General features: G+C 41.7%; 1 protein-coding gene, 1 long non-coding RNA gene and 1 pseudogene across 10 annotated transcripts in view; 1 reads left to right on the top strand and 2 right to left on the bottom strand.

Moving 5' to 3' along the window:
* LOC109283566 (uncharacterized) overlaps positions 1 to 5,841 on the bottom strand; it is a 38,309-nt gene extending 32,468 nt beyond the window's left edge. The window contains exon 1 of one of the 2 annotated variants that reach the window (XR_002090772.2): positions 5,247 to 5,841. This is a non-coding gene — a long non-coding RNA (uncharacterized LOC109283566). Of the gene's footprint in view, positions 1 to 58; positions 126 to 5,246 lie in introns of those variants that run through there. The other variant, XR_009462353.1, reaches the window with a different exon arrangement.
* The window catches only part of ADGRL4 (adhesion G protein-coupled receptor L4), a 211,682-nt gene that overhangs the window by 96,989 nt on the left and 89,286 nt on the right, over positions 1 to 25,407 (top strand). For 4 of the 8 annotated variants that reach the window (XM_059727988.1, XM_059727991.1, XM_019489077.2 and 1 more), the window contains one exon: positions 8,210 to 8,359. The exons of 1 other annotated variant lie outside the window; for it this stretch is intronic. In XM_059727988.1, the coding sequence (XP_059583971.1) occupies positions 8,210 to 8,359 (150 nt within the window). Of the gene's footprint in view, positions 1 to 117; positions 307 to 5,969; positions 6,714 to 8,209; positions 8,360 to 25,407 lie in introns of those variants that run through there. 3 more of the 8 variants (XM_059727987.1, XM_014593820.3, XM_019489079.2) reach the window with 3 other exon arrangements.
* Positions 107 to 202, bottom strand: LOC132251026 (U6 spliceosomal RNA; annotated as a pseudogene).

Genomic DNA, 25,407 nt, shown 5'->3' with positions numbered 1-25,407 from the left:
TTGGGGGGGGGGACAGGAAAAGGGGGGCAGGGAGTGCGAGGCAACAAGCTGAAGGCACCTGAGCTGGAGGAGCTTAGAAGGGCTTCAGCTGTCGGCGGCCGTCTTGAAAGAAAGAAAGAATTTGCGTGTCATCCTTGCGCAGGGGCCATGCTAATCTTCTCTGTATCGTTCCAATTTTAGTATATGTGCTGCCGAAGCGAGCACAAAATATGGAACGCTTCACGAATTTGCGTGTCATCCTAAGAAAGAAAGAAAAGGAAATAAGGCTGACAGGAGCCAAAGATCTAGGTGTGCTTGAGCTCTTTGGTGAGTATATGTAGTGTGTTTTGTAGTGTTTTTTATTTTTACTATTTTTGGCAACTGGCTATTATTAATAAATCACTAGTCTTGGTGATTTATTACTCTGGTTCCCTATATTCATAATGCTTTTATTTTGCAAAAGTAAAATTGCAAAGCACTCCCCCTCCCCCATTCTTAAAAGTACTTGCAAAACAATTAAAATAATAACAGACTAATAATTAACAAAGAGCTAGATTCTGCCAGACTTGCTGTTCCAGGTACTATTTTAGTTCTTCACAGCACTGTTAGTTCAAGGTATAATGCAGAAGATGGCTCTATTCCAGATCTTGTATATGCTCAGAAGTCCTCAGCTCAAGTTAAGTGATGCTTTAAATTTCTGTTAGTTGGTCTGTGGGGAGGCATGGATTGAAGTCTGAATGCCACTGACACTTGAGCTAGAAATGAAGTGGGAACTCAGCTAATGTATGCTGCTCAACCAATCACTGTGCACCATTAAGGAGCTGTTTGGCAGTGTAACCGCTCTCACTCAAGCTAAATTAACACAAGAAGCATTAACTCAGTTGTAAATATCTGGTCAATAAAGCAGAGAATACAGTGATAAGGCACCTTAAGTAGCAATATGTTGGAAAGAACATGATAAGACTACACGGAACATCTGTTCAACAGTCAGTCCCAGTGGATGGTATGTTTCCAGTCACAATGGAAGGTAAATACACTTAGACATGGGCGACTGGTGCCTCCTGAGTCTGGGGGTGCACCCGCAGAAGTTGATGGCAGGGGCAGAGCTGGCGAACATCTGCAGATGCCGCTGCCGGTGTCAGTGGTGGGGATGGCCCTGTCAGTGGGGGGCACAAGCCCCCCCCCCTCCATCCCCCACCCGATGCCCCCCTTACGTGTCGCCTATGGACATGGAGATTAAATGACCATCCCTAGAAAATTGCATTTGTGGACACCCTTGTACTCTTGTTACCCAACCTGTACTGGGTCTGGGAATAAAAAATGAGATTCCTTTTTGGGGACTCTTAATGTAGCTTTTGCGAGCACTATGTTATTTCAAAAGACTCATAGTTTCATGCATCTTACCCAAGGCAAAGCAATAATGAGTAAAAAGAAATTGCCTTCCTTCACTAAAATATGCAATCTCCTCTGGCTGGACTCAGCTATGTAGGCTTGTGTGGGAGGGAGGGGGGGTATTTTTATTGCTTGAGAATTGATTAGAGGTACATCATCCCTAGGTGTATATTCAGTCCTATTTGTCCTGATGGAATATGATGTTAGCACATAAAATTATAAGAATTCATAAGGCACTAAGGCAGGGAGTTGAGAAGTAGTTATAAAGGAGATGCAGCAGGGACTGTTTCTACGAAAGGCTTCCTCTATGTTCTGGGAAAATTTTCTCTGAATCATTTTCCTAAAGATAACTCTAGCAAACTATAGAAACTTGTTATTTTTATCAGACACTAACTACATTTTCAATTATATCCAGATTTTTATTGCCTGGAAAAAATGGCATAATTGCCATTCTCAATGACTAAAATAATTGAAACTTTTTTTACTTGGTACCAAACTATTTGGATTCCTGCAGTGCAGATAGGATTTGGTTTAGAAAATTAAGTTATTTTGATATTTACAAATACATGATCTTGAAGGTGGCCTTTTCTTTCAAACATTTTGTGTCCTCAGTTTGTTTCATTTGAGTCCCTTTCTCTTTCAGACAGAAATCTTAGTGATTTGAGCAAATGTTCACTGTTGGTAAAAACAAATAGAAACAGAACAACCAGTATCATCTCTTTATTATTGACATCAAATATTCAACAGCCCTTTTTATCTCTTTCAGTAATGAGAACAGATTTTGTGTGTGTGTGTATAGTTTGATATGCTAAAGCTCTTTCTGTATATATGTGGTGGTTTCTGACAGCACCAGAGTTACTTCTGTTGGAGCCAAATTCTGTGCATGTGTGAGATTGTAAGAGTGAGGAGGAAGTGTGAATGTATATTGGAACTGAGCAGCCACTGGGCTGGGGATTCTTGGATTTACTTGGCAAGTTTTCTGAGTCCCTGATACATGCACACATGCAAGCAAATATAGTCCAGATGGTAGCAAAATGCACAGTGCTCAACTATATGCCTGGAAATTCTGTGCAAAATAGGCTATCCCTTGGGAAAATGTCCAACTTCCATTTCTGATCCCTAGATGAGCTCATTCAGAAGGATACATCTATCTAAAATTTTAGATGGTTTCCAGTGCTGTAAATAGCCAGCCTGTGCTCATTCACCTTATTGATGAACATGGGATACCGCCAATATTGTTCTTAATTGATTTGAGTTCTTTATTTCTGGTGTTGCAGGCAGTCTTTGGAATGAAAACAATTGATCTATTTTTATCTCTTATGCAAACTGTCTAAGACTTAGCCCTAGGAAGTCTGAACTTCCCCTCTTCATCATCAATGGGGTGTTAGCTTTATAGTCTTGTCTGCACAATTAGGCTCTCAATTACCTTTTAAAAACATTGTGAACAAATAATTTCTTTCAAGTTGCAAAGGCTGGAACATCTCCAACAATTTCTAACAGCAGAGTGATCTCTGCCTACCAGCCCACAAAAAAACACTGAGCTACTGGAGAACTTTGCTGACTGACACAAGACACTTTAGTCTGTGCAATCAATGGTAAAAATCTGAATATTAAATTTACACATGTTCACCTCCACATTGGGATTTGTTCATGCCTAAGAGCCTGATCTTACAAAGACAAATGGGTCTGTTTTCCATGTGTAAAGTTAAGCATGTGTATAAGTAATTTGAGCACTAGAGTACATTCCTTAAAATATTCAGTGAAAACCTGCTAATCCAGGAGTGGGCAAATTATAGCCTGCAGGCCGGGTCCGGCCCTCCAGGCAATTCCATCTGGCCCATGGGCATGCGCCCACCAATTAATTGCATCTTGCCCAGCCTTCAGCTGCCCCTGCTACACTCGCATGATGCCTGAGCCATGCCCACTCCCACTGGGGCAGAGCACTGCACTCCCACCCTCATGCGGGGAAGAGCCTCAGCCCCAGCCAGCTCACAGCTTCTGGGCAGGGCTGCTACAGCTGCTGCCAGGGGAACTGCTTGGCTCCTCCAGCTCCTCCTCTTATCCTTGCTGCAGCGTTCCGACCAGCAGGGAGGGAAGCACCAGGGGGGCAGGAAGAGGCTGCAGCTGGGTGGGGATACCCCATTTTATCAATCAGAAAGCATTTTGTCATTTACCATTGTCACTTACCAGCCCATTGGCCTGGTTCCATCAAATGGGGCCCACTGCTTCTCACATGCCCCATGTACCACTGGAGGGAAGCCCTACATGATGGAGCCAGCAGCCTTTGCTGCTCCCACATGCAGTTCCTGGGACGCTACCAGAAGTGGCAGGGAGCCCCACACAATGGAGCCAGGCTGAATTGGTCCCACTCCCTTGTTTGTGACAGAATCCCAGGAACTTCATGTAGTGGCAGGGAGCGGAGCCAGGCCACCGGCTCCTCCCTCACAGCATGTGGCTCTGGCTGGGTTCCAAGAGCTGCATGTGAGTCATGGGGAGCCCTGCATGATGAAAGTGGGCCAGCCTGGCCCTGCTCCCTGCCACCATGTGTAGCTCCCAGAAGTGGCCAGAGCTGGGCACCACAGGGGGGAGCTCTACCTGCGCAGGACATGAGCTCCCCAAAGGTCTGCTACGTGCTGCTGCTGCCATCGACAGTGGGGGCTGTGCACCATGGGTTGAGTTTGGGCGGTTCACCCTCTCCACACACACCTCCACCCCATCCGCACCCTTCCCCGCACACACAGCCACACCCCTCCACAAACCCCACACACACTCATCCCCCACCTCCCACACCCCCATAAACCTCACAACCACCCAAACACATACCCAATCCACCACACACACCCCCACTCCCTCACAAACACAGTATACAAGAGTAAGACTTTATTTTTGAGTTATTATGCAATCACCTCTATATACACTACACAAACACATGTAAATCAGGACAAAAAGTATTTTTTTTAAATAAAATTAAGATATGTTAAGTAGATGTTTCATTTTTAGCATATGATTTGGAGCTTTTCCGGTTCTAAAATGGCAACCCTTTCCCCCACCCCTGTGCAAATTATTGAAAGAATTGCCCACCCCTGTGCTAATATGCAAATACACTTCCCTGGCAAAATAACTGTTAAATTGTTTGCGCTTTCCTATAGCCGGTTTTGGTGTGGCAATTTTTGCCTTACTGCTAGCACGCCTCCATGCAGGGGAGGATTATAGGGGGGCCACAAAGGAGCCTGGGATGCCAGCACACAGCAACCTAACTTGAATCAATAGGAGATCTGATACAGAAGTTCAATTCACTGGTCTAATGTAAATCGATTAAGTTTCAGTGCACATCATTCCAGGTCTATCTTAGACTGAGGTCTGCCATTTTTAAACCAGTCTTTGTGCACTGAATTTCTATTCTGTTGTGGGTACAATTTCCTATCACATGTATCAGTAAAAGTATAATATTTGTATCTGAAGTCATTTATGAGGATACCCCATTTTCTCAATCAGAAAGCATTTAGTCATTTACCATTTTTGTTTAAGACTGCAGCTTTTATAGTCTAGTTTTTCAGGCCATGTCAGATTCCTCAGGAGCCTAAACCCAGGACTGACTCTGATACAGGGATTTTGGATTACAGCACTCCTATTTGTCTTTGTGTCCCCACCAGTCTTCAACTTTCAGGGAAGTAATGAAACTAGGCAACTTTCCTAAACTGATCCAGCATTTTCTTATGAATAAGACTGCAGCCAACAGTCTACAATTTTTTGCAAAGTGAAACAGAGTCCAGATCAGCATGAGTAACGTACCCAATAAATCTCGTTGTTTTACATGCCATCTCAACTCTTCATTTCCTCATGCAGGACAGCTTAAAAAATCACTCTTCTCATACCTGATATCGGTTCACCACTCCTTGTTTCCTGGTTCTTAAAAGTTAGTGTCCCATCAACGAAGCTTTCTTTGTGTTCACAGGATTTCATTCCTTAGGGAGATGTCTCCATTTAGTTCCTGGTGAGTCAGTTTATGCCAACACAAACACCTACATTTGGTTTTCCCATGTATCACACCGACAGCCCAGAACAGAAGTTAAACCATTCAAACCTACTAGGTAACCATACACAGGAAGATGGGGAAACTGGCATAAATACTGTTCAAAGAAAGTTTATAAACATTCTCACATATTCCATATACAAACATAACTTTAAGCACATGCTTAAATCGCACTTAACTTGCATGCATTGCTGAATAGAGATGGGATTACTCAAATCCTTAATAATAAACATGTGTCTAAGAGCTTTGCTGAATTGACCTCACTAAATATGCCTTATTGCACAGTTCTCTATTCAGTTACATAAATCCAGAGAAACTCTGGCCCTTTCTGCTTGTGACATTCTCAGCCATAAAACTGCCTTCCTGCCTCCTTCCTCCCTGCCTGTATGCCTTTGTTCTCCCTACAAAGCTGAGTTCAGTGCATTTCCTGTACCTCCTTTCAGGCTGCTACCCTTAAAGTGATAGAGCCTTGCAGCAAGAACAGTTTCCTTCCACAATGAAGAAAGTACTAGGGCTAAGAGCAATTCCAGTCACTCAGGTTCCTTTCTCAGACATGAACGTTAGGGATCAGAGCCTCTCAAGCAGGCAGGTGGTAGGAGGCATGTAGCAGCTTCTGAGCTGGTTGCCATACTCTTATACTTCTCCATCTGTTTCTCTCATCCTCATATTGATACCATATTCCAGTCTGTTCCTCAGTCTTTCTACCAATAGGTTTTGTCATCCTCTCACTCCCTAATCTGCTCCACCATCCCCTTCTCCTCTGCCCTTACAGCTCCACCATCCTCTCACTGTCCATGCTCCCTCTCAGGGCTCTACTACTTTCTCAGGCCTGCTAACCCCCTAATTTGTTTCTTCACTACCACATGTCCCCAATCTGCTTTTACATCCCCTATTTCCATCCCTCTACTCTTCTCATTCTGCAGCACTGCTCCTGAGCTCCTCAAAGGTCTCATGCAAACTGCTTTCCCCCTGATCTGTACCAGCGTAGTCTATTATTTTCCTGTACTCGTCTCATCTGCTCTTCTTCTATTATTCCCATTCATCTCCTTATTTTCTCCAACAGACTAGATGCCTCTTTGCCCTCTCTGTCCTGCTCCTGAGTTACTAAATGCACCTTTGGAGAAGTAAAGCTCAGGGCAAAGAGCAGTGAAAGGACAGGAGTTTTGCTGGGATTTCACTCTAATGAGCATGTGCAGACACTTTGCACACGCTCATACATTGTAAGGCAGGGCAGTTTCTGCTGTTACACAAGCGCTCAGCACCAAGTACTGCACAGCAACACCACCAATGAAACTGTTCCTGCTCCTAGGTAGGTGACTTTTCTTCCCAAACGAATGAAGGCCAGATGGAGAGGTCAGTGGGGAAAGATTAAACTGGGGTGAAGTGGCAGGGAGGGGGGGACAACAGAGTGGGGGGACGGCTGCAATGCAGGGAGTGGACAGAAAACTATTGGGAAGATGAGCGAATTAAATGTTTCCCATGGATTTGGAATTATGAGGTAACCTCAATATTCATGTTAATGTTACTTTAAATAAAAGCATATATTTCATTCTAGGCTCTGTTCAGTAAAATCAGAGCTTTTGTTTTTTCCCAGTTTGGGATGTTCTTGGGATGTGCACATCATACAAGCATTTGAGATGCATTAGAATCCCACAGATTTTTGCTTTAATCTCTAAAAACTACTCTGTACAGTAAAAGTTAATGAGTGAGAAGATGAAACTTGGTAGGAATGGAAATTATTTGGGTTACATATAATTGTTAAAAACCCATATGCAATGTTTAATCTTTTGAATGTTTCAAGAAACTTTTATTTGTCCAGAAAAGAAACTTCTCAATTAGATTTCTTGGATCAATGAAAACTACAATTATAACACTAGGCTAGTAAATAGCTAATATGATATGTGGGTAAAAAGAAGCAGAACTAGAGGGGAATAGTGTTACAAAAAAAGGATATTATAGTTTGTAACTATCACTATGTCTGTTTAACAATCTATGAAGTACAAAATTCAGAAATGTTCTTTCCTGTCACCATTATCTGCCCAGCTTTTCTTACATAACACTTATTAGACATTTATAATCTGTTTGTGAATGCTAGTTTCCTCAAAGCATTTCCTGTGCCTTTCTTTGTGTTGAAAACTTTTATCCCATTTATATCTTAGGAAAGTATCTACACTATTCAGGAATCATTTGATGGGAGGATGGGGAAAGAAGACAGCATTTTTATAATGCAGACAGCACATTCAATAAAATTGTCTTTAAAATAATTTTGAATTTTTAAATGATAACCCCACAAATGCTGTTGCAGTTCAATTTAATCTTCTGAGACTGAATATGTTAGCTGGATATGGATGCAAGTGCTTAAAAACACTGATATGCGGATCTCTTACTGGTATTTTTCACTTGATATCTTTTGAATAATTTGGATTACTCTCCATATGTAACTGTAGGTACAAATTAAAAGCAGCTGCTTTTTTCTCTGAAAACTAAAAAGCTCTGAAAATCTTTAAAATGTTTTTTTTCTCTACCCTCTCTGTGTCTTCCACATCATTTGCCATTTTTACACTTGTTGAAAATATGAATAGTCTTCCGTTGTCCAAAGACAAATACATGTACTGACCTATAAGTAGCCTTATCCAATAGTCTCCGGGACGACTGGAATTCAAACCTTTGTACCATGATTCCATTCTCTTTAATGTTAAAATAGCTGGAATGTCCCTAGCTAATCAGGTGTGTATGTCCTAGCCTGGGTTCAGAATGCAGAATGTTTTTAAACAACCAGAAACTCATAGTTTTTCTTTATTTCAGTGCTTATGTCCACTGAGCTGAACTATGGCTATGGTTCTCCGAACTGCACCATGCCATGCCATAAAGATGCAAAGTGTGAAATTAAGGGTGGACACCAAGGCTGCTACTGCTCCCCAGGATTTACAGGAAATGGCATAGCATCTTGTTACGGTAAATATATTTTACCTACATACAGTACACTGATATTATATGTAGAGCTTGAGAAACTTACCCATTGCTTGCTGGTTTGAGGATTGAATCTTATAACCAGTACAGTACTTATCTTTGTATGGTCTCAAGATCAAAACTAATGCCCGACCCCCCACCAACACTAAGGTTATAGAGTTCTTTGTTGCTTATTTGGCACATTACTTAACTGCAATTTACCAAAAAAAAATCTTTTAATCTCTTACTGTACTCCATCTATTTTGCTTTTGTTAGACCTGATTTCCCATTGTGATGTTATTATCTTTTTCGTCCTATAATAGGTATTGACATATCTTCTCCCAAGTTATCTTAAGGTCTTTTCCTTTGAGTTTTTTGAAGCTTGATCTTGGCAATGTTGCCACTATTGCACCCATTCATACCCATCCGTACTCGGAAGGAATGGAATCTTTTCCAGACACGTAATAATAACAAAAGAACTAGGATTAGGCACAAGTTCCACAGGAAAATGCCCGGGACAGAAACCAGCATTTTCCTGCCTGCTACAGCTGCTGGAAGTGAAATATGTAAGAATTCCCACCAGGAATTCCTAGTTTGTGCACACTGCCAAGAGATTTCATTTCTGGGTAATCTCCAACAATAGGTGTTTGATGACCCCACACCCCCCACTTCCTGGCAAGCTTGCTTGCTGTCTTTCTTTCTTTTTCTTTCTCTTTCATACTTTTGTTCTTTCGTTCTTTCTTCACCATTCCTTTCCCAGAAGTCATAGTCTTCTAGTTGCTGCAGTTTATCTGGAAGGAGAAGGTCCTGTTACACTACCCCTCCCATTGCTTTCTGGATTCTGAGAGTAGAGTCTCTATAATCCTCCCATCCCCTGTCTTCATTTTTTACTTCTCTGTCCTTTCACTGCATAGCTGGGATGCCTCTCTCTGCTGCTGGGCAGAGCTAAGACTAGCTGCAGAGCTGTGAAGTCAATCTGATTTGTATATTTTTTCTCAACGTCGTATGTAAGACTCATACAAACTAACTAGACTGGGCAACTTGTTTTTAGCATGCCATGAGAAAGCTCTGAGCAGCAACAGAGGCATTTGGGCTCGCTGTGAGCAGAGTTAGGAAGATATCACTTGCCTGGTTGCCTTTGGTTCAGGCTTAGAAGGCATCTTTGTAACAGCTGGAAACTTTATTATTTTTTTATGAAAGCAAAGAACTTGAGGACACTTGCTTTGACAAGCTGCCTGCCCGGTGTGTGTACAGGGTATAGATATAGCTAGTCAAGTAACAACATGCTAGATACAAAATATAATGTAATGAACCAATGCCAACATTCACCATCTGAATATTTTTCACACCCAATTATTTGCTTATGGAGCTGGTCAGATCAAAACAGCATATAGTCTGATTCTGCAAACATTTTTTGTGCATGCTTAACTTTCCTGCCATGTGTAGTCTGGCTGACTCATTTCTCATTGACTACAGCATGTTTGCTGAACCAAGATTTATATCTGTGAATAATTCCTAGAAAAAGAATGAAGTCCTAGATTTTCCGGAAGTATTGTTTGCAACTAATCAAACTGGTCTTTCCTTCTGACCTACCAGCTTCTTTCTGTTGTACATACCTGATTGATATTTTATGGAGGTGAGGTGTGATTATGAGTTAGCAATTAAATGTACAGGGAAGAGTACTAGCTCTTTCACTGTTCTTCTTCCTCAGGGGCTAATGGATTTCATACTTCTATATTTTACTTCGGCTAGTGAATTTTTCTATAACTAGACATAAAGACACATATCAGTCATCATTTTAAACAAACTGCATCAAAAACTGACAAATATCAATCATTCTCAAAGCCTCAGGATCGATTAGGTGTTTGTTAAGAATTATGCTTTATGTCATATGCTGAACCCTTTAGAAATCAAATTTCTACAGGCATTCAGCAAACCAGCTTCTAGGCAGATTCATGATGCACAACAGTAAAACCAAAATTGTTTGAGGCAAGCCTGAGGTCAAGAGCCCAATATTTTCTTCAATAAACTGTCTACAAACGAAAGTCATTTACCCTCTAGCTAAATAGGGCAGTTTATTGAGAATGGTGAGCAAGATCCTCCTTGAAAAACAGCTATGTTTTCCAAGACAGAGTATTATACAATCCATTGGTAATGCTGCCCACCAACTTCTAATACCATAAACAAATGTACTGTATTTTAATTGCATAGATTCTAAAAAGAATTCAAAATATAGCCAGATTAAACTTTATTATATGTGGTTTAAAGCTAAGAAAATGAAGAGCAAAGCAGAAATTACTTACTGATGTATTGGATCGTGTTATTCTATATATGATATGAAGTAGGGTAACGTAGGGCCTCTGCAGGGTATGCTAGGAAATCTGGTGGTCATGCCAGATGACAAAGCTAACCTCTTTAACAATTTCTTTGCCTCCATCTTTTTGAGCAGGGACCGGGGCATCCCCCCCACTGGGATCCCCAACGGGCCCGGGGAGGCATTGCGAGGGCCAGGGTCAGTGAGGAGCTAATCAGAGAACTTCTGGTGGGTCTAGGCATGTTCAAATCAGCAGGTCCTGATGATCTCCACCCCAGAGTGCTGAGGGAATTAGCAGAGATCATTGCGGGACCCCTGGCACAGCTTTACGAGCACTCATGGTGCTCTGGCAAGGTGCCAGAGGACTGGAAAAGGGCCAATGTGGTCACCATTTTCAAAAAAGGAAGAAAGTAGGACCCAGGAAACTACAGGCCCATTAGTCTTACCTCGGTCCTGGGGAAGCTCTTTGAGAAAATTATCCAGGAGCACATCTGCGAGGGACCAGCAGGAGAGATCATGCTTAGGGGCAACCAACAGCAGGGGAGATCATGCTTAGGGGCAACCAACATGGGTTAATTCAAGGCAGGTCCTGTTAGACCAACCTGGTGGCCTTTTCTATGACCAGGTCACAAAATCCTTGGACACAGGTATCGTGGTGGACGTAGTCTTTCTGGACTTTAGGAAAGCCTTCAACACTATTTCTCACCCCATTCTCATTAACAAATTAGGCGACTGTGGTGTCAATGCCTACACAGTCAGATGGGTCACAAATTGGCTGGAGGGCTGCACTCAGAGAGTGGTGGTGGATGGGTCTTTTTTGACCTGGAGGGATGTGGGCAGTGGGGTCCCCCAGGGCTTGGTCCTTGGGCCCGCACTGTTCAACATCTTCATCAGCGACTTGGACGAGGGAGTGAAAAGTACCCTGTTCAAATTCGAGGATGACACTAAGATGTGGAGATAAGTGGGCACACTGGAGGAGAGGAACAGGCTGCAAATAGAACTAAACAGGTTACAGGGGTGGGTGGATGAGAACAGAATGGGTTTCAACACTGACAAGTGCAAGGTACTGCACCTGGGAAGGAACAACCAGCAGCATACCTACAGGCTGGGGAACTCTCTTCTCATCAGCACAGAGACAGAAAAGGATCTTGGAGTCATTATTGATCCCAAAATGAACATGGGCCGCCAATGTGGGGATGCGGTCAGGAAGGCTAACCGCACTTTGTCATGCATCCACAGATGCTTCCCAAGCAGGTCCAAGGAGGTTATCTTCCCGTTCTATGCGACACTGGTCAGGCTGCAGTTGGAGTACTGTGTCTGAGCACTGCACTTCAGGAGGGATGTGAACAGCATGAAGAGGGTCCAGAGGAGGGCCACTCGCATGACCGGGGGGCAGCAAGGCAGGCCTGACGAGCGGAGCCTACAGGACCTGAACCTGTTCAGCCTCCACAAGAGAAGGCTGAGAGGGGATCTGGTGGCCATCTATAAACTGGCCAAGGGGGACCAGCAGGCTATGGGAGAGTCCGTGTTCCCCCAAGCACTACCGGGAGTAACAAGGAATAACGGCCATAAATTGATGGAGAGTAGATTCAGGCTAGATTTCAGGAGGCACTACTTCACAGTCAGGGTGACTAGGATCAGGAATTAACTTCCAAGGGAAGTGGTGCTCGCCCCTACCCTGGGGATCTTTAAAAGGAGGCTAGACAATCACCTAGCCAGGGTTGTTTGACCCCAGCATCCTTACCTGCCCATGGCAGGGGGTTGGACTTGATCTGCTCAGGTCCCTTCCGACCCTACCAACTATGAAACTATGAAGTAGCACTATTCTAGAGGTAGCTACTTGTTCTTCTTCAGTTAATCTTAGACTTATATGACAATATTCCATTCACCTTCATGGCTGATCATCAGTCAACTGTTAACATAAGCTTTAATCCTTAGTATTCTACCTTCTACCTTTACATATGCATTTTAGCTCATTTTGTTCCTTAGATACCTTGTAAGACATAATTACTATTGTTACCATCAGTAATTTTGCATAGTGTATATATTTATCTTATTTTCTGCTGTACTTTTCCTTCTGCATTTTGTGTTGATAACTAAACCATTCTAGCTGCTTCTTTGGGGCATGGGGGTGGGGGGAGTTCAAGCTCTTTTTGCCTGCATGATTTGCTCTGTGTAAAATATTTTTAACATCAAAACACACCAGCTGTCACTTTAATTCCGTGTCAGTTCAAATAGCTAGAAACTTGTCCCTCTATTTAAAGGGGCATTCTCACTTATTTTACGTTTAATTCGTCTCTTTACTCTCAGTTGCTTGTAACACCTCTTAAATACTTGTAAAAGTTTTTTTTCTGCCAAATGTCTTTTCAACCTGATACACTTAGATATTTTCCCTAGAGTTTATTGTGGAGCACAAGGCAATAATGTCCTGTTATGTTTATTTCCTAGCACCATCATTGATCAATCATAAATCACTGATGTCAGCATACCTTAGGGAATGGGATTTGTTAGTTAACTGCTACTCTCTTTGCCAGCCGGCTAAGTAACTGCAGAATGTGCAAGATTATTGGATTTACTGTGTGTAGATAAAGACATATAGATATGAATTTAATTTCCTGGTGTCAAAGTCATGGATTTCAATTAGCCATTTAGAATAGGTGGAGTTTTTCTTAGTGTTTCCAGCCTTTTTAAATTAAGCCATATTTGAGACTTTCAAAAAGCCCTTTTTGCCCAGTCCTGCAAATAGTTCTTCCAGTGCATAATCTCATTGTCTTCCATGGGAGTGAGCATGTAGGAATAAATGTTTGCAAAATCTAGCCTCTTCTGAATATTAAGATCACAATTTACACAATAATACATTCCATCTATATAAAATCCTCCAGAAAACTATAAATGAATCACCATGTCAAGCTTTACAATGTACCAGTACGTATATCATCATGTTTTTGTTTTTTGTGTATGTGAATATGTGGGGGAGAAAGAATAAGAGAAGAAAACTATTTTACTTCTAAGGCTCAGATTTTGGGCAACAGAATAGAATGTGTGTGGCTTTTCTATCTGCACATTTCCTATCAAATATAACTTAATGTACCCAAATGAAGTTCCTAACATTATTTCTATCTTATAAGTGTCTCTTATAACCATGGTTTATAAGATAATTACCTCCTCAACATTCAGGATTTCTGTTATATTTAACCAAAATATGGGATTTTTGAACCTTTAACAAATCTTTTTTTCTCTCTGAAAGAGGTAATCTTTTCCCTGTTTTTACAAAACAAGTTTACAAGCTAAAGGGAACTGAATCCATATAAATTATCGGTTGCTTGTAATCCCCACTTTCCTTCCAAAAAAGATCCCAGATTCTTGAAGAAGAGCGGGGTATGGAAGAGAAACTGAGTGACAGCCAATATTTTATGGTTATAATTTTTTAAGTGGAAAAGAAAAATAGATTGGCATCATTCAGCTTTGTAGTTTCAACACTGGCTCCCTGTTAAATGCTGACTGCCAATTTCTTGTTTTGCTGGCACACTGCAGAAAACTAAAGTAAACACTGTGATCACAGTGTTTACTTTAACTTTGTAAAATACAGCAGGAAAATGAAGCAATCCTGTTTGTTCCAGGCAGGAAAATGGGAACACAATATCCCCTCCCCCCCAGATTCCCTTGTAAAACTTCCATTGCAAATTATGCTTCCAAAGAAAAATCAGTCTTTATTTATTTATTTACTTGTAGAGTATGTTCGGCTTTTCCAGACATAGTGAGCAGGGAATAATACCATCAAGGTAACTTTTCAATGAATTAGGAGACAGGGCCCTGTAAAGCTATCATGTCTCTCCTTCAAAAGTATGACACAGTAATATTTATCACTTTTCCAAAAAAGAAGTACAGCCTTTGTAAAGCAGTATTTTATATCAGAATATAGAAGCCCTGTTAGATTTAGCTGGGTAATTTACCTAAACTCTGCTAAATCAGATTGAAAGCCAACTGGAAATCCAAACACAGACGTATTATTAATGTGTCTTGGTTTATTGAGAGTCACAGTGCTGACTTTATGGCTTTAGCCAACTCAGAAAAGCAGCTCTCCTGTGAGACACCAGGTTACTGCTCTAATATGTTTGTCGTATTCCACCACCCTGCTCTTGTGGCAGTCGCTGAATTTCTTTAGATTCATTAGTGTCCCCATGGCCAGTCTATGGAATACAAACTTGCATGATGATTGTCAGACAGACTTTCCTTACAGGGTGCAGCAACCTTACTACACTACTGCTGTCTGTAGTTGTTTCATTCTCTCAAGAGGGTATCCTTAAGCAGCAGCAGTCTAATCTGAATGGTGTTCTACCAGAAGGTAGTCTTTATTACCAGCAGGAACACACCATTAGATGTCACTTCTGTGTTAGTGTGAAACCACTGATCTGAAGGATCTAACCCACCTCCTTCCTAAATTCATTTTACTGGTGCCAGTTATCACAAGACATAAAAGGCCAAATTGCAATTCTGTAACACATGATGCAGGGGAGTTTGAGAGATATGCTTTAGCCAAACAAATTATTGGACTCAGTTCAGAGGTTATTGGGTGAAATTCTTTGGACTGTATTATACAGGAAGTCAGGCTAGATGTTCTTCTAGTCCCTTCTGGCCTCAAAATCTATTAAACTCTTTTTCTCTATCACCTTTGTAGCATTGCAAGGGAAGGACAAAAAATTGCAAACATCCATGCAGACCATTCAGAGGTCACTGAACTCTCTGGGCAAGCTGTGAGTCTGTGATAAAGGAATAGTTATATAGATATCACTGGACCTTTCAGGAAGTGTACTAAACCACAGTCCCTAGCAGCAAGGTGCATGTCGGCGCTGATGCTGTGTAGGATGCTTTTTGGATACTGAATATTCTCATTACTCTCATGGCAGTTCAGGTTTTATCTATACTAAGATGAACATGAGATAAGGGCCCAATCTCATGTCCCTTTCCTCATGTGAGCAGTTCTGAGGCCGATGGGCAGGGACTATTAGAGAGTTTAGAGTATCAAGGTCTCGGCCTATAATTGAGAGGCGTATGACACAATTTGCTTGAATAGTTATGCAGACACCTTCTGGAAGGTTGGTCTGGAGGACCAAAGGACTAGCTGATCAATGGACTAGCTGAATGAAGTTTTAAACATTTAAAAAATGTTGAACCATCCTGTTTTGTCATTTTCTAAACAAAAAAATTCTAAAAAATATTCACTTAAACATTATGAATACAGTAAAAATGCGAAGGTCAAAGTCAAATTCATGTGTTTCAAAATTATTGAAACAGTGTTTATTCTTTCAGTTTTTCTGAATTTTTTTTCTTTCTGTTTCTTTTTTTGTCCTTTTTGGTTCATAAACATTTTGAGTTTTTGTATTTTCATCCTGATTTAGGATAGAAAAAAATGTTCAAGCTCTTGACAATTCTCACAGGGTAAGGAAAACTTGTTTTCTGCCCAGCTGGGCTAGGGACAGACATTACACATAAACTGGGGTAAGTGATCAGAAACTGGTTTAAACCTGTAACAGAACGGACATTCAGTGCACATAAATCAGTTTGAAAATGGATGGAACCGGTCTCAGATAAACCTGGCTGAATGTAATATATCGAACTTAACTGATTTGGGTCAAACCAGTTTATGCAATGTCTGTCCCAGGTTTAAGTTAAACCAGACTCCCCCAGCATCCTGGCATGCTCTCCAGGCTGAGCAGGGTTCTCTGCTCCACAGAAGGGCTGACCCCTCCCCTCTGCTCCCTTGCTGGAGCTCCAGAAGAGACTTGCAGGCACAGAGTGTCTGTCTCCCCCACAACCTTGCTGCTCGCAGCTCAGTCAGAGATCCCTCCCTCCACAGCAGTGACTGGCTGTAGCCAACATGTGGTATGCTAGCTAATGCTGAGAGGTGTCTGTGTAAGGCAGACTGAACAGTGTCTTTAGGGCTTTTTGGAGCTCATCAACAGGTAGCTGATAATGTCCCTCCATTCATTCCTTGCTAATGAGAGGGGATTTGTTTTCCGATGAGGTGTTAAATACTGATAACAGAGCTGATAAATGCTCTGTTATTGGGGGGGACCCCTCCCTTATCAGAGCATCCTGTCAGGGCCTGGCCATGCCCCCGCTCAGCTCAACACTATGGAAGGAAAGGAAGGGCTGCTCTGACACCCCCCAGCTTCTAGCCTGAGCCACTGCAGGCATGTGGCTGCATTTTCTCAGTCCAGAGGGGATGTCTTTACAGTTACAAACTGGTTTAGCCTAACCAGGTTAAACTAACCTGCAAAGATTGAATCAGTTCAGGCTCAGGCTTTTTGAATGTCTGTCCCTAGCCCGGAACTTGTAATGTGTTTTGATGTCTTTGATAGAAGTAGCTGTCTTTATATCTAAAAGGTCTATACATTCTAATTGTCTAATTTCATTTTATATTATTTAAAATGACCTTATAATGGTTCAAACTGCAAAATATGATTTCCATAAAACATAATTTTTTGTTGATGATTTTGTTGTTCCTTCTGTTTTGTAAACATATTTTTGTTTCTTTGTTTTGCTTCTTTATTTTATTTTAATGGGGGTTGCATTTGAGTCCACATGGGAAAAAAATTTTATCGCCTCTGCAAAATATCACTGGAATTAACGTTAATATTTTGGGCTGATTGGCAGGAAGCATTAGAAGTATACCAAGCAGTCACATTTCACTGTGCCTCCACTTTTTTGCTGGCTCCTTTCTTAAGAGCTGACAGGATGCTGTGCCCAGGGATTTTCATTAATTTTAATCTTGTGCTGTCTCACAGGAATAGAGCTGACAAGGAAGCAAAGGAACATTGGTATATGCATACCCAGACTTGGGATGCCAACAAAGATGCTGATCTGGATCTTAAAATTTCCTTTAGTGTGTCATCAAGCTCAGTGAGTGAAGTTCTTTTAAGAACACCAACAAAATTAAGGTTCTTTGTAGTAAGCTACATAAGAAAGAATCCAGAAAGAATCAGGGCTTGCTTTACAGAATCCAGAAGGATTCTTTCTGGATTCTTTAAAGCAGGGGTGCTCAAACTCCAGCCCATGGAGCCTTGGAATCTGGATGGCAGGGCTTGTCAAGGGTTGGAAAATTTGGTGGTGGGGGAGCAGTGGCCCTCCCTGCTGCCAAAATCCCAAGCCCCAACCAGTGAGTTGGAGCTGGGCCACAACCTTTCCCCTGCATTCTCATATCAGCCAGAAAGGGGCGGATTAACATGTGGGCCCACAAGGCCTGGGCCCAGGGGCCCCTGCTAATCAAGGGACCCCTGGGGCACCAGGAGCAGCACGGCCCAGGCAGGCACTCTGGCATATCCCCACAGCACTGGGGGACTGGTGCCAGGCCGGGTCAGGGCAGCCTTTACCTGAGTGGCACTTGCGCCCTCTGGCTTGCCCCAGACTTGCCAAGGAGGTTGGGTGGGCCCAGCTGCAGCCCCCTGATAGGCACAGAGGGAACCTGCCCTTGCCTGGTGGGAGGTCTCCAATTTTCTGTTTGCCCAGTAAATCTTAATCCACCACCAGAGCCAGGCAACGACCCTTTCCCTCTGCACAGCCAGGTTAGGGCTGGGCCATGACCTTGCCCCTGCACAGGCTCAGGGCTGGCTCATGCCCCATTCTCTCCCCACCACTGGTCTGGGCCATGCCCCCTTTCCTCTGCCAGAACAGATTGGGGCCAGGCCATGCCCCCTCCCCTGTACTATTGGTTTGGGGCTGGGCCATGCCTCCTTCCCCACCTCCATGGGATGGACCATGCCCCCTTCCCTCCCTCCTGGCCAGGTTGCAGTTGGGCCACACACCCTCCCCCCCACAGGCTGGATGGGGCTAGACCAAGCTCCCATCCCCCACACAGCTGGATCAGGGCCAGGCTGCCTCCTGACCTTCCTCTGCACAGCTAGATGTGACCCTGCTTCACCCACCTCATGTGTCAGATTGGGTCCACTGCCCATCTAGCCCACCAGGAAAAAAGGTTGAACACCACTGCTTTAAAGGAAACAGATTTCCTGTCCTTTTATAGTGTAATATGTGGGTATTGAGTCAGTCATTTGGGCTGTATGCTGCACTCTGCCACTATCCTGCTAGTTAACCTACAGCGAGTCATTTAACTTTTTTTACTTCAATCTCCCCTGAAAATACGTGTAAGATGAATCTACTTTTTCAAAATGTGGTGGCAAGGCAGTTAAAGGCCTCTTGCTATGAATCCAGAAGCATGTGTTTGAGCCTCACTGTAGACCTGCACAGAAGGCCATTTGATTCTACCCAAATGTAAATCGGTACCTGCAAAGACAGATAGAAATTGATGCCAACCATATCACTTAGTTGTGTACCTTTCTGCTACAGAAACTGGCATACCTTGTAGTTTTTTTGTCAGGATGCTCTGACTTTTGAGATCAGATTTTTGTGCATCTTCCATCACAGAATTACTTATTTTATATCTGGGAAACAAATAGAAAAAATAAACATTGTGGGAGGAATGATTGTAGTCTAAATCTGCCATTTTTTTCAACATCCATTTAATTTTGCCTCTCTACTTTTCTAACAGTATAGGCCAAAAGAGTACTTGTACACTTCACTTCGTTTTGTATGACTTAGTACTCTTGGTTGCCACTAAAATAAATTATAATTGGAACTTTTAAATCCCAATAAGGAGTGGTGAAAAGGAAGAGGACATTACAGTTATAAATGAGAACTTCAGCCTGGAAAAATAATCTGAATAGCTTCTTTAACATAATAAAGTGCCAAATTAATAACACATGGTTAGGACTGCCTTGTATTAATTGTCTTATTTAATTTAAAGCCACAAAGGAACAAGCCATTTCTGACACTCAGCATTTTGTTCCCTCAACCTGCTAAATCCTGCCTGAAAAGTCCCATCAGAATCAATGCATCTACTCACATGAGTAATACGAGTAGGAATCTTCACTGAACTAATTTTCTTGTGCTGCAAGTCACATAGGGCCCGATACATAACCCACTGAAGTCAGGCATAAGACTCCTAGTGAATTTAATAAGCCTTGGAACAGGTCCACAACAGGCCCATAAAATTAATGCTAACTACAGCAAAAAAAATTCCTTCTTTGAGTTTGTTTACATTTCTTCCACTTGAAATCATGCTTTGTGCATGAATAGAGTATAATAATTGATCATCTGGATGGGCCAGGAAAAAACGAAACTGCTTCTTACATTTCGAATCACTTCCACACGCTCTTCTAAATTACTCTTACTAGCATCTGAATAGGTAAAAAATGGGAGTAGATAATGTGATAGGAAACAGGTAGTTTCCATTTTTCATAAATGTGCCCAAATGTTTATGGTGATCATCTACATATGAATGAATACTTGTTTAATTCAAAATGCATTTTAACCCTTGCCAAATGTTTCTAACTTCCTTTCTGAAGAAAACATCTTTTTTTCATCCTGCTTTATGGCTCTAAAATTACTACAAGTTTGGAGGATATGAGGAAATTCATTTAAGAAACTATAAATGTATAAACTCAGAGCTGCTTTCCTCTGTCTACCACAGATTTAATTTCACTCCCTGTCTTTCTAGCATCAAGAATAAAAGTGATCCCTGGGTTCAGAAATAATGAACAGAACACATTTTCCTAGTACGTTTGTTTGAAGTAAAATGATGCAATTCCAGATATAGGGTCACCAACTTATACATATTTATGTGCACGCATACATGTATTTATGTACACACATATTTAAAGACAGCCACTTATACAATTGAATTTGCATACAATAATAGTTCTTTACAGCAAAAAGCAAAGTAATCTTTTTAATTAGAAATATAAAGAAATATAAAATTGCTGTTGCTTTCCCTAGTGTGTGGTGGCATGATTTAAGAAATTAAATCATGAGATCTGGCAAAGAATGTCTTGCATTCAAAAGCTTATCTAACTTAACCCACCTACATAGCTGGTCCAATAAAAGATATCACCCTAAGAAATTCTTACCTCTCACATTAAGAAATTAACACTTTCTTGAATGCTTCATGGCCTTTCTATTTTTTTGGAAAGGAACCCCTTGCATCCCTTCATTTTGAAATGGTTAGACCCAGTACCTGGTCTTGAACACTAATGTAGTTTAGCAGCTGTTAAGTCACTGCAATTGAATTTTATGGCTGTGAGAAAAATGGGGAGGAAAGTGTTAGCTAAAGTAGTATTCCAAAGAATTATATAAGTAATAGAGGATTATATCATGTTTGTGCAGATAGTTTACTGTCTCCATAAAGTATGTAAATTGTTTCTCTGAGTGTGGCCAGACTGGTCTGCTCAGTTTACTGTGTCCCCATTGCATTACTTATCTAGTTTAATACTAAAGAAGGTTTTTTGGGTTTTTTTTTTCCCTTCCTCTGGCATAAACTGGCGAGGAGTGGTGGTGATGTCCACAGCTTCATTTGAAATGTGTAATTTATACAGGATGATATGCTGGCCGCACAACTTTTCTCTGTATGACTGTGAAAAATTGCCAACTGAGTTGCTGGCAGACAGAATGTCAAACTCTGTTCAAACCTTGTATGTTTAAAGAATTTAAAGAAGGAAATTGACACTTTGGGCTTCTATTTGCCATAGAAAGAAATAATGATATTCTCCAAGATGATAAGGATCTAACCAAATATTGTATTCTAAATATAGAGCATAAAGCCAGGTGAATTTTTTGAAAATGCTATTGGGTTGACAGGAGGGGGAGAGGAGGGACCAAAGGACTGAGTTTTTGCACTGTATATTTTTTAGGTACACAGATTTAATTTAGAGATTATGGTTTGAAAATAAAATTTACAGTATGTGTGTTTTTGGCTGATAAGAAATTGATTTTGTGACCTTGGTACACATTAATTGAAATATCTGGCACTATGTTTTATGGAGGCTAAAGGAAGCCATACATGCTTGGAACCATATTATTCTTTCACCTTGAACTCTGCAGTTAATCACAAACTGTAATCACAGGCAGGAAGGAAGCTGCTGTTTTGCTGTGGTACAAGGAAGCTGAATAATCTGTGTTCATTGTCTAATGGGTAGGTTCTTATGTGATTACTTTGGGCTTTAGTGCCGAGGTTAAGAGATTCATGATAATTTTAAAATGGAGTCTTCTGGTTGAATTAACACTGAACAAATATTGAGGGCCAAAACTTTAGCTACAGCTGTGCGGAGCGCAGACCAATTCTAGCTCCAGGCTCCAAATAAGCATGAGTTCAGCTGAGCACCGTGCTCTTAAACCTTCTGCTGTTGTGTGTAGGTTTCCTTGCTTTGGAGTGAAGCTGCACTGACTTAATTGCCCCAAATACTAGAGGACTGTTACAGTGAAAATGTTGCCTGGCTATGTCCTTTTTTCTATGCAATGCCAGGGGCAAAAAGGAAAAATGGCACAAGGGCCTTATTCAAATATGCAGATGACACTAAGATGTGGGGAGAGGTGGGCACACTAGAAGGGAGTGACAGGCTACAACTAGATCTGGACAGGTTACAGGGGTGGGCGGATGAGAATAGAAAGGGGTTCAATACTGACAAGAGCAAGGTAGTGCACCTGGGGAGGGAGAACCAGCAGCATACCTACAGGCTGGGGAACTCCCTTCTTGTCAGCACAGAGACAGAAAGGGATCTTGGAGTCATTATTGATTCCAAGATGAACATGAGCCGCCAATGTGAGGAAGTGATCAGTAAGGCTAACCGCACCTTGTCATGCATCCACAGATGCATCACAAGCAGGCCCAAGGAGGTGATCCTCCCCCTCTATGCAACATTGGTCAGGCCACAGTTGGAGTACTGTGTCCCGTTCTGGGCCCCGCACTTCAGGAGGGATGTGGACAGCATTGAGAGGGTCCAGAGGAGGGCCACTTGCATGGTCAGGGGGCAGCAGGGCAGGCCCTACAAGGAGAGGCTACAGGGCCTGAACCTATTCAGCCTCCACAAGGGAAGGCTGAGAGGGGATCTGGTGACTGTCTATAAACCTACCAGCGGGGGACCTGTGGGGAATGGGAGATGCCCTGTTCCCCCAAGCACTACCCGGAGTAACTAGGAATAATGGCCACAAGTTGGCTGAGAGTAGGTTCAGGCTAGACATCAGGAAACACTACTTCACAGTAAGGGCAGCTAGGATCTGGAACCAGCTTCCAAGGGAAGTGATGCAGGCTCCTACCCTGGGGGTCTTCAAAAGGAGGCCAGGTAATCACCTAGCTGGGGTCATTTGATACCAGCACTCATTCCTGTCCATGGCAGGGGGTTGGACTTCATGGTCTGCTCAGGTCCCTTCCGACCCTAACAACTATGAACTTATGAATTATGACTTCTGGCTGGGTCACCTTGAATGGAGATGATCCCTCCAGGCCATCTTTCAGGTGAAAAGGCTCCAGTTATAAAATATGTAGCTGCAACCTTGCCCCAGTGCTCTTTTGGTGGCTTTTCAATTTTGTGTTTATTTTCTGAGCTGAAGTTCTGGCATAGTTTATGTTCATACATCTATGACAATCTGAAGTTGTCTATAAACCAGTGTGGCAGGTAGTCCCATTACTTTGGTTATTATTTAATATTACCCATTTGTTAACTTGACACAAGGATCTTGTTTTTCAAAAGAGAAAATGAAACTTGCTGAAAACCTCTCACAATAAATAGTTATTTGTTCAAAAATGGCTGAATCCAATCTTTGTTATGTTACAGGCATCCATGCAATGATGTTGCAATATAGAAAAATAGCTGTTGAAGATATGCATTGGCTTTTATGTTTTATTTATAATGAAAGTTATTCACATAGGTAGCTATCTACATAAATTATGCTGAAAGAGAGCATGCATATAGATAATGTTTATATAAGTTAATATTGATTTGATGCAGAGTCTCTGGATCTCTATTTGTAGCTAGGTTGTTGTGCTTTAGAAGTATAAAGATTATATTTTTCATCTCCAAAAATTCATGAGCTGGCCAATAAAAAGAAGCATGCAAGACACCAAATAAAGGATAAAAGCTGAAGGTTCGTTCCTGTTATATCCAAGCACAGATACACCACTCAATTGTTCACTCCTTTGTACACAGAAACCAGTACTTCTCCTGATGAAGATCCATGGTATGGAGCAGAGTCCCAAAAGATAGTATGTAGTCTCTCTGCTATGTTCCCATATTCCTCTTGATATCTTGGTGTTCCCACATAGGAAGTGGCTTATTGGTGTAGATGCAAGATGGTAAGGGTAAGGAAGCATTTGCATTTTAACTTTCACCAGAGCTAGAGGGTCAATTTGAGAATTAGAGACATAAGGGCAACCCACCATGTATTCCCCCAGCTCCACTGGTAAATGGTAATAAATTGTTCTCTAGAGAGGCAAATAGACCTCAGCTCTTGTGCGTGCCCTATCAATCCATATTTTCAGGTTTTTTTCAGATTAACAGTTTTCACTTCCTTGGATGTACTTGAAGGGAGAACGGTTGTGCTAGAAGAATTCCTTTGACCATTTACTGTTTTACTTTATAGTTACAAAGTTACTTTAAAGTTACTTGTATTTTTAAGAGAAACTGAGTGCTTGGATCTAATGTGGGGACACTGTTTGGAAAATGTACTCTGATGTGCTCCTGTGCAAGTCAGCTTCTGAACAAAGAAAAAACTTCAGCCCCCGCACAGTGACCTTTTCTCAGTACTCTGCTTCAGTAGTGGTGGTGGAGGGAGCAATGAAGTTGTAAAAGTGCCCCAAATACATTATCACGAAGAGAAGGGGATTGTCCAGATCTAGAAGAGGGGCTACTGGATAAAAAACAGCCTTAAGAGTGTGTAGAAGGGTACAGAATAGAAATTGAGGGTCTTAAAATACTGACAGAATTGTCTCTCGCCAAAGCCAACCATTATTTACATCACAATGGTAAAAGCATCAGTTAGTAAATGTGACCAACTGTGAGACACCAAAAGAATTAAAGTCACTGTCCTATTGAGCAAGGGATACGTAGTGCATACAGGAGAAATATCTATCTCCATAACCACTATAGAGAAAAAGAAATAGCAAATCACCTGAAATGTATATTGACTTGAAAGTAGATTCAATGAAAAGTTTCTAAAACTCACCACAGATGTTTACCTAGGCTAATCAAGATGAAAATGAGCTAGGTGGTTGTGAAAGATGCCAAGCCCTGGCTCAACTGTTGGGGTTTTTTTTCTTTTCCTCCTCTACCACGGTATAATAAGTGTGTGTCATAAAAATGACAGTATACTAATTGTAAGTACAGAGCTCAGCTCCATGATTAAGATCCTGGAACCTTTTAATAAAGCCCGTCTTTAGAAAATGAGGTCACAGTCTGTTTTTAACCATCCATCCCACAGCATCATTATTTCTCCAGGAAGAGCCTGTGGTTCAAATGTGTTTTGGTCTAGGTGTCAGGATATGATAGCGGGCTCAGACATGCTGAGTTCAATTTGTATCACTCTGCCCATAAAGTCAGGGCTGAGGGATGTAGAAGGAGATATTGAGGTAATATTTACACAGCTGTGCGGTACAAAGAAAAGATTCATTAGCTGAACTTTTGGTATGGCCTCTTGTGTAAACAGGTAGTTTGCCCACACGGTGAAATACTTTTGTCGATGGGTTAATCACAACAGGCCTTTGGTCTGGCTTCTCTGTCCTCAAATCATGTTATGGCATTATTTATTAGCTGCATAGTTATCTTGAATTATAATTCAGGTGTTACACTCAAACCTTTAATTCAAGTTGGGTGTTGCTTAACATGAGGGCTGTCCAGGAAGGATAGGCTGAAGT

The sequence above is a fragment of the Alligator mississippiensis genome, chromosome 5, assembly GCF_030867095.1.
Source record: "Alligator mississippiensis isolate rAllMis1 chromosome 5, rAllMis1, whole genome shotgun sequence".
Taxonomy (NCBI): Eukaryota; Metazoa; Chordata; order Crocodylia; family Alligatoridae; genus Alligator; species Alligator mississippiensis.
The sequence above is the reverse complement of the archived record's forward strand: the minus strand, read 5'-3'. Positions and strand labels throughout refer to the sequence as shown.